General features: G+C 61.9%; 5 protein-coding genes across 5 annotated transcripts in view; 2 read left to right on the top strand and 3 right to left on the bottom strand.

Moving 5' to 3' along the window:
• Positions 1 to 30: 30 nt before the first annotated feature.
• SPRG_08963 (hypothetical protein) lies at positions 31 to 611 on the bottom strand (the record flags this gene model as incomplete). Its single annotated transcript, XM_012348304.1, has 2 exons — positions 31 to 55; positions 100 to 611. The coding sequence occupies 2 exons, from the start codon at positions 609 to 611 to the stop codon at positions 31 to 33; spliced, it is 537 nt and encodes a 178-aa protein (XP_012203694.1).
• A 442-nt stretch (positions 612 to 1,053) lies between these two features.
• SPRG_08962 (hypothetical protein) lies at positions 1,054 to 2,538 on the top strand (the record flags this gene model as incomplete). The annotated part of the gene is made up of 1 exon (XM_012348303.1): positions 1,054 to 2,538. One exon carries the CDS (start codon positions 1,054 to 1,056, stop codon positions 2,536 to 2,538), a length of 1,485 nt encoding a protein of 494 aa, XP_012203693.1.
• A 362-nt stretch (positions 2,539 to 2,900) lies between these two features.
• Positions 2,901 to 5,475, bottom strand: SPRG_08961 (hypothetical protein; the record flags this gene model as incomplete). Its single annotated transcript, XM_012348302.1, has 11 exons — positions 2,901 to 3,662; positions 3,708 to 3,787; positions 3,835 to 3,979; positions 4,027 to 4,206; positions 4,257 to 4,352; positions 4,397 to 4,512; positions 4,567 to 4,729; positions 4,781 to 4,884; positions 4,935 to 5,106; positions 5,149 to 5,317; positions 5,366 to 5,475. 11 exons carry the CDS (start codon positions 5,473 to 5,475, stop codon positions 2,901 to 2,903), a joined length of 2,097 nt encoding a protein of 698 aa, XP_012203692.1.
• A 223-nt stretch (positions 5,476 to 5,698) lies between these two features.
• On the bottom strand, positions 5,699 to 8,951 carry SPRG_08960 (hypothetical protein). Its single transcript, XM_012348301.1, has 9 exons — positions 8,328 to 8,951; positions 8,171 to 8,283; positions 8,007 to 8,123; positions 6,870 to 7,961; positions 6,763 to 6,829; positions 6,464 to 6,715; positions 6,240 to 6,421; positions 6,020 to 6,198; positions 5,699 to 5,973 (listed from the first exon to the last, which is right to left on the bottom strand). Exons 1-9 carry the CDS (start codon positions 8,932 to 8,934, stop codon positions 5,769 to 5,771), a joined length of 2,814 nt encoding a protein of 937 aa, XP_012203691.1. The 5' UTR covers positions 8,935 to 8,951; the 3' UTR covers positions 5,699 to 5,768.
• Positions 8,952 to 9,314: 363 nt separating this feature from the next.
• Positions 9,315 to 10,277, top strand: part of SPRG_20708 (hypothetical protein) — a gene marked incomplete at both ends in the record, with an annotated part of 4,647 nt that continues 3,684 nt past the window's right edge. The window contains 2 exons of the mRNA XM_012348328.1: positions 9,315 to 9,680; positions 9,725 to 10,215. Of these exons, the coding sequence (XP_012203718.1) occupies positions 9,315 to 9,680; positions 9,725 to 10,215 (857 nt within the window). The remainder of the gene's footprint in view (positions 9,681 to 9,724; positions 10,216 to 10,277) is intronic.

Raw genomic sequence — 10,277 nt, 5'->3', positions numbered from 1 at the left:
CCCGGGCCGCCGTAGAGGGCGAGGTACTCGTTAAAACGCGTGTTGCGCAACGTGGCTTCCATGTACACGGCGCCATTAGTCGCGTACCGGGAGGCGCACCGTTGTTGCCGGGCCGCCGTGTGCGCGAGCTCCAGTTGTCGGTTAAAGTCGACATAGCACAGCTGCGTGGATAGCCACACGAGCTTTTGCGACTTGGTGGCGCGCAAATTGGGGATCGCATGCGCTGGCGACGTGAGCTCAATGTAGAGCAGTCGGCGGACGTATGTCGGCGCAACGAGCGAGAGCGACGTGGGGGCGGTGTAGAGCTTGCGCATGGCCATCCGCGGTGCGAGCAAGTCGACAGCGCCCGGGAACTGCCGCGTCGTGAGCACGGTGTTGGCCAGGTCCACGAGGAACGCTTCGTAGCCGCTGATGTTGTAGCCGGACCACCACAGATCGTTGGAGAAGCTCGGGCGCAGCAGCACGAGGTAGTAGACGCCCGTGACAACGGCGACGACGACGTACGCAACACCGGCAAGCGTCAACCACGTGACATGGTGGGACGGCGCAGGGCGACTCCAGACGCGGTGCACAGACGGCGCGATGCGAGGGCGTGGGTGGAGTGCACGCATCAAAGCCTTTCTGGCGCGAAACCAACGACCGTCGTAACCGGCCGAGGTTTTGTAACTGCAAGGGTGCACGCGACTATCAATGGTATGTGTCACAAAACACACCTCGCTAAGCAGCTTTTGAAAAACCACGTGTGAAAACGAGAGAAACGTGTGAAAATCAAAAGGCTTCAAACGGCGAGCCCGTCGTCGCCTTCGATCCCAAGTACTCGAAGCAGCCGTTCGGGTTTTACCTCGTCCAGATCGTCGTCTCCGATGTGTTTGCGACGGCACCCGCCTCGAAGCCCTCGGTTTCGACTGCGCTGGGCAGCGTACATCGCGGCGCTGACGGCGTTCAAGGAGCGCTACCCACGTCCCCCGCAACTACTGTGCTGCACCGTCCAGCGACACAGCCAGCGGCGCCTTGGGACGTCTCGTCGACTGGCTTCGCCACCTTCGACCGTCGATGGCACCCGACACGATCGACGCGCTCGACCGCCTCGGTTTCCAGTGGCCGTGCACCGACCTCGATCTCGTGACGCCGGCGACGCGACTGTACCAAAAGCTCGCATGCTTGAGGGAAATGGTGCCAGCGGAATTTGTCGTGTCTCGCAACAATGCGTGGCCGACATATCTTCACGGCGTCGCGCTCGGAAAGCTCGCAGAGGAGCTTCGGGTACATCTTGACTGCCAGCGCGCCACGTGCGCGTCGAGCCTCGCAACTGCTGCTGGGATCGACGACGACGCATCCGACCCGTCGTCTCCCGCTGCAGTGTTTACGCCGGCGACGATCGAATTCGGTGCTATGCCGCAATCCACGGCGGCGACGACGTCCCAGTGCTTTTTCACGTGCCGAATCTGCGTCCGTGGCCAGTCGAAGCCGCTGGGCTTCTTTGTGCACGAGAGCCAACGCGCTCCTCCCGAGGGTCGCCGTCCTCCGTGTGAAACCAGTGGGCCCCATGGTGCAAGCGCCGAATTCGACATGGCGGAATTCGACGACGGCATCGACATGGCAGACGATGCTTGTGCTACTGCCAACGTCGCCGTATCCGACGACGGTACGCGTGCGAAGAGTCCTCGCGAGGACGGTTCTATGAGCATCGACGCCGACAACGATGACTACGACCTGGAGACTGCCATGTCCTCGGACGACGACGACGACGATGCTTTTGGCGACGACGACGCGGCTTTGGCTATCGCACCCGAGGCTGTGTCCCAGAACGAGTGCAGCACAATCCTGGATACCAGCATCGACGTACCGAGCCCCAAGCCCTCAGACAAGAGCGACGCGCCAGGTGCGGAAGATTGCGATACCACGCCGTCCCCGAACGAGCTTTCATTGCCCGCGAGCTTTGATCGCCCAGACGCCATTTGCACCACACCACAAGGCGAACGCGCGCCTCCGAGCCCGAAGAGCCCATCGCGACCCACCGCTGAAGAGAGTGCGCTTTTAGCAAATGAGATGGCTCGGAATTGCGGTGCCTCGGCGACGTCTGTCCGCATCGAGACATGCACTTTGCAGCCCACGACCAGCGCCGAATCGACGATCTCGCACGACGACAGCTGCGACCCAGCGATCGTCTCGCTGGCCCTCAAGAGCTTTTACGCTTTATACTCGCATCAAGTCATCCCGATCGACTTTTGCGTCCCACGCCAAGACGCTCGGTGGCCGCGCGTCTGTTGGGGGCTGGCGCTAGGCTCGCTCTGGGCAAGAGCAAGAACCGAGGCGCCAGTGCCACCTCCAGATCTGGCGCTGACGATGCAGGCTCTCGGTGTCTACTACGAGATCACGGGCCCTTTGCACGTCTCGCCCAGCTTTGTCGTGCCATCCAATTCGACCAAGTGGCCGCGTCACTTGTGGGGCCTGTCGCTTCGACTACCTCCGGGCACCGAGACGCCGTTTGGTCGCTACCACGGTCCCGACGACGTCAGCGTCGACTGGGCCGCTTGATTTCTGGCGCTCGAGACGTTCCAGTTGAGAGAAGGCCATTGCTGCGTGCCTGATGCGTACATCGTGCCGCAAGACGATCGCATGTGGCCTCGATCACTGTGGAAGTACCCTCTCGGCTCGATCCTGCGCAGTATCCGTGCTGGCCGCGTTCGTCTGACGCGGCTTCGTTTGCAACAGCTCCTCGTGCACGACTGGTTCCTCTTTCCAACACCGACGCCAGACAATATCACATCTGGAGATGTGATCTGGTCGTCTCTTTCAGAAGTGTAATCATCTGTTTTTGCTTGTCACTGCCCACGGCGACGATCAAACCTCGTTCCAAACGTCTATTAGGGACATCCACACGGGATACTATCAACGTATCAACTAAAGATCTTGGAGGCAGAGTGCGACGACGTCGGTGACGTGGCGTCGTCAAACGTGTGCATGGCCTGGACGTGGTGGACGAGCGCGACGGCATCGAACGATTTAAAGTGGCAGTGCGGACACGCCGTCCGCTGCGTCTCGAGGATCTCGCGGCTCTCGGCGACCGTCGGCGCGTGAGCGCTCTCGACGTGAGCGAGCAGCAGCACCGGATCTTTGGTGCTGAACCGGCAGTACGGGCAGACGTGGCGGGAGAACATGTTGCGCACGGTTGTCTGCAGCGCTTCGTAGTCGCCGTTCTCGTTTCTCTGGCGCCGAGAGAGGACGATGCACGCAAAGGCTGCCAACAGCAGCAGCAAGACGCCGCCGATTACGCCGACGACAAGGACCCACGACCCGACACCGGTCTCGTCGGTGGATGTCGTTGGCAGCGGCGGCGCTGATCCGAGCGTTGCGGCGCCGAGGATGGCTGTCGACACGATCGAGTAGTCTTGCGCGGACGCTTGCAGCGCGCCCGTGACGCGCACTGTGACGACGAGCGGGCCAGATGCACTCGCACTCCGGGCGGCGAGGCCCGAGAGCGTCTCGTACGAGACATCGATCATTTCAATGTTGTTGACGCTGTCCCGGCGCTGGCCGTTGGTCGAGAGCGGGAACACCACCTTGTTCGTACCCGGGAGCAGCACCGAGAGGTCGAGGTCGTTGGTCAGGAGCGACGTGCTGCGAGGCGCCGACGTCTGCGGCGGATCGGTCCACACAATCTAGCACACGCTTCCGAGCATCTCGAGGCGCAACGTAGAAGGTACCGTGACTCGGAGGCGGTCGCCGGGCGAGACACGGACGCTGTAGTCGTGCACATAGCCTTGCGAGAGCGACGGCACCATGCCTACATCGCGTTGCATTCAAATCGAGCAATGTTAGACGGGATTATACCCGTGTGGTTAGGGTAAAAGTAGACGGTTGGCGACGTCGCCGATGGCCAAAGGGTCGCGATGTTCGGTCGACCGTAGCCTTGGCGCGGGTCCGGATACTGTTTGAAGAGATACATGCTCTTCTTGATCGCGTCGCACGTCGACGTCTACGCATCGTCGGTTGAAGGACATTTTACAGGGCGGCAAATGCTACCGAAGACATGTCGGGCAGCCGCCGGAGAAGCGGCGTCGCGCTGTGCAGCAGCAGCGCCTTGAGCAAGCTCGACGGAATCGACGACATGGCGAACGCCGTTGATGCGCGCCCGTCGACCCAGTATCCGTCCCGTAGCCACGTGTAGAGGAGTGTCGCCATGCCCGAGACGACCGGTGTCGCCTACGAAAGAGCCGCGTTGAAGGCGGATGCTGTGCGTGGGGGATTTGAACCTGCGACGTGCCCTCAAGCCGGCACATGGATGCGTTGCTCGTCGCGTTATCCATCGGGAAGGACTTGGCCGACACGAGAAAGCGGCCTGGTGCGACCTACACCCGCGGTGTCAATACCAAGCATCGCAACTGGGAGCTACGAGGTCGGGTTTGATGCGACCGTCGCGCGTCGGGCCCATCGACGAGTAAAAGGCCAGCGCGTCCTGGTTCAGAATGTCTTGGCAGTTGGCTGGCTGCATGTCGCTCGCCTCGGTTGCTACGTGTTGCACGTTCCACCACGTCGGACAAGTGTTGTGCAGCGGCGGTGTACCTAGCGTAGTGGTGTCGGCCAATGACGCGCCGACCGTGAGGCTGTTCTTCGCGCCGGCCGGACTCACGATGGACGTGGCGCCGTTGCCACCGGCGTTGCCAGCCGCCGTGACGAGCAGCACCTCCGGGTGGTCGTACAGGTACTTGTCGATGGCCCGCGTGCGCTACCACCATAGTGTTGTTGCCATGGGCACAGTAGAGGGCGCGCGTCGTACGTCGTAGTCGTCGGTGGTCGTGATGAAATCGCTGCCGGTGGACGCTGTGCCCCACGAGTACGAAATGACTTTGGCGCCGGCCTTGGTTTGGTTGAGGAAGAGAGCTACGAGAGCGATATTCCACGATAGCAGGAGGCAATGGACAGCGCTGTACCGTCGGGCGTCGTGGGCACTCGAAGCACCACGGCGGACGGGCACGGCGGCGTCGTGCAGTCAGTCGCAATGTCGAGAAAGGCGATGCGGGCGTCCGGCGCGACGCCCAGCGCGTACGTCGACTCGGCGCTGCCTGCGAGGATCCCGCTCACGTGCGTTCCGTGGCCACACGCCTACACAACGCTAGTCATGGACGCGGCGATGCGAGAAGATACGTGATCCGGTTCGTTGGACTGGTCCTTCCCGTCCGCAAACGTCTCGTAGTGCACAACCTTGCGCGCCTTGAGGTCGAAGCGGTTGTAGACGCTCGACGCCTGCGCGAACTGGGCGTGCGCCATGTACAGGCCCGAGTCGGTGACGCCGACGACGGCGCCGGTGCCCGTCCTACCACGCCACCGATGAGAGAGGTATCGCCGGTCGCTGCAGACGCACACGCCATGGCGGTGGAAGGTGCTAATGCCCATGAGGTCGAAGATGTGCGCCAGCGGCGACGCAGCGTCGGCGGTCGCCGCGAGCGCAGCCAGAAGCGCGAGCCGGTGCATGGTTCCGTGTCACGCGAGCGTCTACAGCACCGTACATCGTACACGTACCGTACGTACATTCGCACGGCCGTCAAAGCTGATACATTCTTCAAGTCTTTATATGGAGGCATTGACGAATTGTAATTCAATACAAATACCAAGCGTAATATTTAGCAATAATCCGGTAGCGTACGTACATTCAATGTACGACCACACAACCCGGTGCGACCTGATCTGTCCATACTCGATAACTACTAGCGGTACTCGTACTAAACTTTTAACAGTGGCTGGATAGTGCTTTAGTAGAAAGCAAGCTAGGAGAGCTCGAACCCGGCCTTGCTTCGGATCGCGTACAAGAGCTTGGCGCGCATGACGTCCTTGGACGAGTACGTCGGCAGCTTGAGGAGGTTCATGCACGTGGCGCTGGACGGGAGGCGCTCGTCGTCCGAGATGCGGACTTGCTGAATGCAAATGAGCGGCTGTAGCTGCTTGAACCCGAGCAGCGGCTGTCGCGAGCAACTAGATCGAGATCTTATATCTCGTCGAGTGATCCGAGTCACTGTACCTCGTGATGAACTTGAGGAGCTCGCCGCGGTCGTCGGGCGAGAGCTCGGCGACAATGTCCCAGAACCACTGCACGATCGGCTGCGACGGGTGATACCCGCCGCCGTAGTTGGTGTTGGCCTTCCAGTCGTCGACGTCAACGTCGCGCGTCGCGCCGCCAATGAGCATCTGCAGCTCCGTCTACACCGCGCATGAGACCGCTTCATTAGCACGCTCCATACGGGGCTAAACATCAAGAGCCAGAGCGACGGCAGGATATCGTGGAAGCCTTGCAGGAACGCGTGCGTTGCCGGTGCAATTTGCGCGTTGAGCTTGAAGTTGGCGAGGAGGTGGATGTACCGGACGTACGTGGCCGCCGTCACGGGCGTGGCCTGCCCGTTCGGCACCAGCTCCTGCACATGCACTACGCGCAGAATAAGAACGCAGATGTGTAGCTTGAACGTACTCGCGCCGTTGCGGGACGTGGCGACGCTGAAGGTGAGGCCCATGTCGTCAATGAGGCTCGGCGTCTGCTTCATCTCTAGAATGTGCCGGTACAGCGTCGCGTCGAGCGACTGGAGATCGTCGAGCGAGTTGAGCTGCCCGAGAAGCTTTTGAAGGAAGAACGGTGCGAACGGCGGCTCGATCAAGATGCCTTCGTACAGCGCCTTGGCGAGGACGCGGCCGAGGAACCGGTAGTGGCGGCCCGGGTCGCTGCCTACACTCGACGTCTCGCTCGCATAGATTTGGCGTCCAGCAGCGTACCAAAGAGGAAGGCGGCGCTAGGGTTCGGGTACAAGAGGCGGTCGTCCGTCGCGAGGAAAAACGGGTGCTACGCAAGGCTTGAAGTGCGTAGTTACGGGGTCGTCTACCTCAGTCGAGAAGGCGTGCTTGGTGAGCAGGTCCATGTACTCTTTAAAGACGCCGCCGCCGTCGACGCCGGCTTCGTCGAGACCTTGGGCGTTGACAAACGTCACTTGCATGCGCGACTTGAGGCCCGCCGCGCCTTGCTCGACGAAGATGCTTTCGAATGCCTCGAAGCTGTCGGCGATCATCGCGTCGCGCCGAATGCGCAGCGGCCGGAGCTGGCTAAAGACGTGGCGGCCAGGAATGTGCGCCTTCTCCCGATCGATGCACTCGGTGAAGAACTGGACGCGGGTCGCAAACGGAATCGCTTGCGGCAGCGTCGAAAGCACAAAGTGCAGCCGCCCCAGCAGCGGCGCCTCGAAAAACTCTCCGAGCGAAATGCCGTCTTCGGCCGAGAGCTCGAGGCCAAACTGCTGCAAATGCAGCACGGTCGGCCACACCCACGCGTCCGGCCGCGCGCAAAACTGGAGCCGCGTGTTCCGCACAAACAAGAGGTTCCAGAGCTTGATGACGAGCCCGAGGTCCAGCAGCGTCATGGCCGAGACGGGCCCTTGCGGCAGCCAGAGCACGTGGTAGAGGCGGAGTCGCATCGCGTCGACGGCGGCCGGTAGAAAATCGACATGCGCCTGCAGCGAGAGGTCGTCCGACGTGTGCAGGTACTGCACAAAGGCGCCAGCAAAGAGCACCCAGAGCGGCGCGGTCGTCGGGTCGCTTGGATGGCCCAGCGCGCCGAAGAGACCGCGCAGAACACGGCGCTCCGAGAGAGCAAACAGCAAGGACGAGAGCGTCGTCGGTGGCACGAGCATCTGCGCCGAGAGGAAGAACTCCCGCGCCTCGAGACACAGCGGCGCGTACACTCGCGTGCACACATGGACAAAGTGCTTGGAGCCCGGGCACAGAAGCTGACTCAGCATCGTGTGGTGCGTCCAGAGCGTGAGCTGGTCCGTGACGCCCGGCGGCAACGACGCCGGTGCATTCGCATCGTCGCTCTCCGAAGCAGCGTCGGTTCCCAGACGCCAGTACGCGCTATGGAGTACGTCCGGCGAAACATACGCCAACAGCACGGCGCGGTGGTCGTCGTTCAGCGTCAGCGAGAGCTACCTCGGGCTTAGTGCATACTGAAGCAAAAGGGCAGGTCGTACCGCCAGCTCGAGAAGGTTGCCCAGCACGATCGCGCGCTGCTTGAGCGGAAGGCTCACGTGCCACTGCGTCTCGTGGGCGAGCGCGGGCCACGAGAGCGCAGTCTCCAGCCACGTTTTCTAGAGACAACGCGTGAGCTCGATCCTACGACGATAGAGCGACGTACAAACTGCGGCTCGCGGGCGGCAACCGGCGTCGTCAAGAGCGTCTGCGCAAACGTCGAGTGCAACGCGTCGGCGTCGAGAAGCTGCGACAGACGCGGCGCCACGATCGCGTACACTACCAGAACCGGTCAGCGATGATGCTTAGCCACGAGCACGTACACGTCGTGTGGCGCTGCTGCACCGCGGCGACGACGACGTGGAAGAAGCTTTGCGGCGAGGGTATCTTGGCCCAGTGCGATATCGTCGGCAGCGAGAGCCGAGGTAGCACGGCCAAGAGCGCGGGGCTTGTCGCGTCCACGCGGAACGCAGTGGCACACAGCACCGCCAGACGCCGATGCCACGCCAGGGCCACCGCAGCATCTGCTCTGCAAGCGTCGTCGAGCGAGGTCCATGCTTGCAGCAGAAGCTCGAGCAGCGCCGTCGTCGTCGTGCTGGGAAGGAACCTCTGCACAAACACGGCCTCCTGGACAAGCCGCGTCAGCACAGGCAGCGGCACGACAAAGGAGTATAAGCGCTGGAGCGCCGCAATGTCGTTGCACTTGGCCATCACGGACGCGAGGAGGCTCTGCGTGACCGCACGCCGGGACCGAACGCTGCGGTACCAGGCCTGGACCTTGGTGCTGTTGATGTGGAAGGTGCGCTTCTGGGCGCGCTCCATGCGCTCGCGCTGGGCGGCGGCGATGACGTCTTTCTTGGACGCAGCGACGTGGTCGCGCCGCCCGCTCATGCTCACGCGCGGCGCCCGCGTCGACTTGCCGTCAAACATATCTTGCCGCTCCGTTGCCAAAGCTGTATTGCGACTAATCGACTAAAACGGTCCGGTAGTCGGTCGCTCAACTGGGCAATTGGGTTTTACGCTTTGTCCCAAATTGGGGCGGGTGAAACCTATGCACACAGCACAAGCAGCTACCGCTGCAGGACAAGGCTGCTCTGCGATGGCATCTTGCCGCTCGCGCAGGGGGATGCATGTTACCAAGGGAATTGAACCATTTCCTGGGAGGCTCCATGGTCAACCGGCCTTGGGCAGAAAAGCCAGGCGCCAGAAAAGTGTCCAATCGCAAGGCCGCACGTCATCTTTTTGGCCAATGGCCTTGCGGCGTCGGTGGCGGATCTTGCGATTTTATCACCGCACGACCAAGTGGCGACATGGACTTCCTCCGGTCCGTCGAGGAGGACCTGCATGGCCTCATCTACGAGACGAAGAAGAAGCTGCCGGCCGTGCGCGACGCGGCCGAGAAGGGACTCGAGCAGATCGTGCTCATGCGGCAGATGTACGCGCAGTCGATGCGCGTGGAGGCGGCGCCGGGGCCGGGCCACGCGGTCTTCAAGAGCGATGCGATCCTGCAGCCCTTCTTGCTCGTGTGCAACCACGCGACAGCGAGCCAGAAGCTGCTCATCTCGTGCTTCAACAGCATCCAGCGCCTCGTGTCCTGGGACGCGATCACGACCGAAGCCGTGAGCAACATTTTGCGCGTGCTCCAGATCCAGGCCGAGCGCAACAACAGCCAAGACGTACGCGCGCAGCTCGCTACAACCCACTTACCATTTCCGAATAGATCCAACTCAAGCTGCTCCAGACACTGCTGCAGCTGCTCACGCTGGCCTTTACACACGGCGACGAGCAAATGACCAAGGACGACCTCATTAGCCAAGCCATGTGGATCTGTCTGCATCTGCAGAGCCAGAGCGGGAACCCGATCACTGCCAACACGGCTGCGATGACCGTGCGGCAGATCGTCACCATGGTCTTTGACAACGTGTTGCACCATGCGAGCTCGGGCGACGAGGTTCGGACGCGTGCCAAGAACGTCGGGTTCCTCGTCTTCCAGGACCTCTGTCTCATGAGCCGCGAAGAAGCCGGCGTGTGGCTCAAGCGCACGACGTTTTCCAAGCTCCTCGGCGTCGAGCTCGTCGAAGCCGTCCTCACGTCGCACGCCGGTCTCTTCCGCGACGACATTGAGTTTCGCAGCATGCTCAAGCAGCACATCAAGACGCTCGTGACCATGAACCTCGACAGCCTCTTGGCGCCGACGGCGGCTGCCAACCCGTCGACGTTTCCGCTGCTGCTGCGCATCATGCGCCTCGCGGGCACCGTCCTCTCGCACTTTC

The sequence above is a fragment of the Saprolegnia parasitica genome (genome assembly GCF_000151545.1).
Source record: "Saprolegnia parasitica CBS 223.65 unplaced genomic scaffold supercont2.42, whole genome shotgun sequence".
Taxonomy (NCBI): Eukaryota; Oomycota; class Saprolegniomycetes; order Saprolegniales; family Saprolegniaceae; genus Saprolegnia; species Saprolegnia parasitica.
The sequence above is the reverse complement of the archived record's forward strand: the minus strand, read 5'-3'. Positions and strand labels throughout refer to the sequence as shown.

What these genes read in the sequence shown, in the direction of transcription:
- SPRG_08960 (XM_012348301.1), bottom strand. Translation starts at nt 8,934, where the DNA reads ATGTTTGACGGCAAGTCGACGCGGGCGCCGCGCGTGAGCATGAGCGGG. An exon ending in CCGCCCGCGAGCCGCAGTTT is followed by an intron (nt 8,124 to 8,170) that starts GTACGTCGCTCT and finishes CGTTGTCTCTAG; the next exon opens with AAAACGTGGCTGGAGACTGC. An exon ending in CTCCTCAAGTTCATCACGAG is followed by an intron (nt 5,974 to 6,019) that starts GTACAGTGACTC and finishes ATCTCGATCTAG; the next exon opens with TTGCTCGCGACAGCCGCTGC.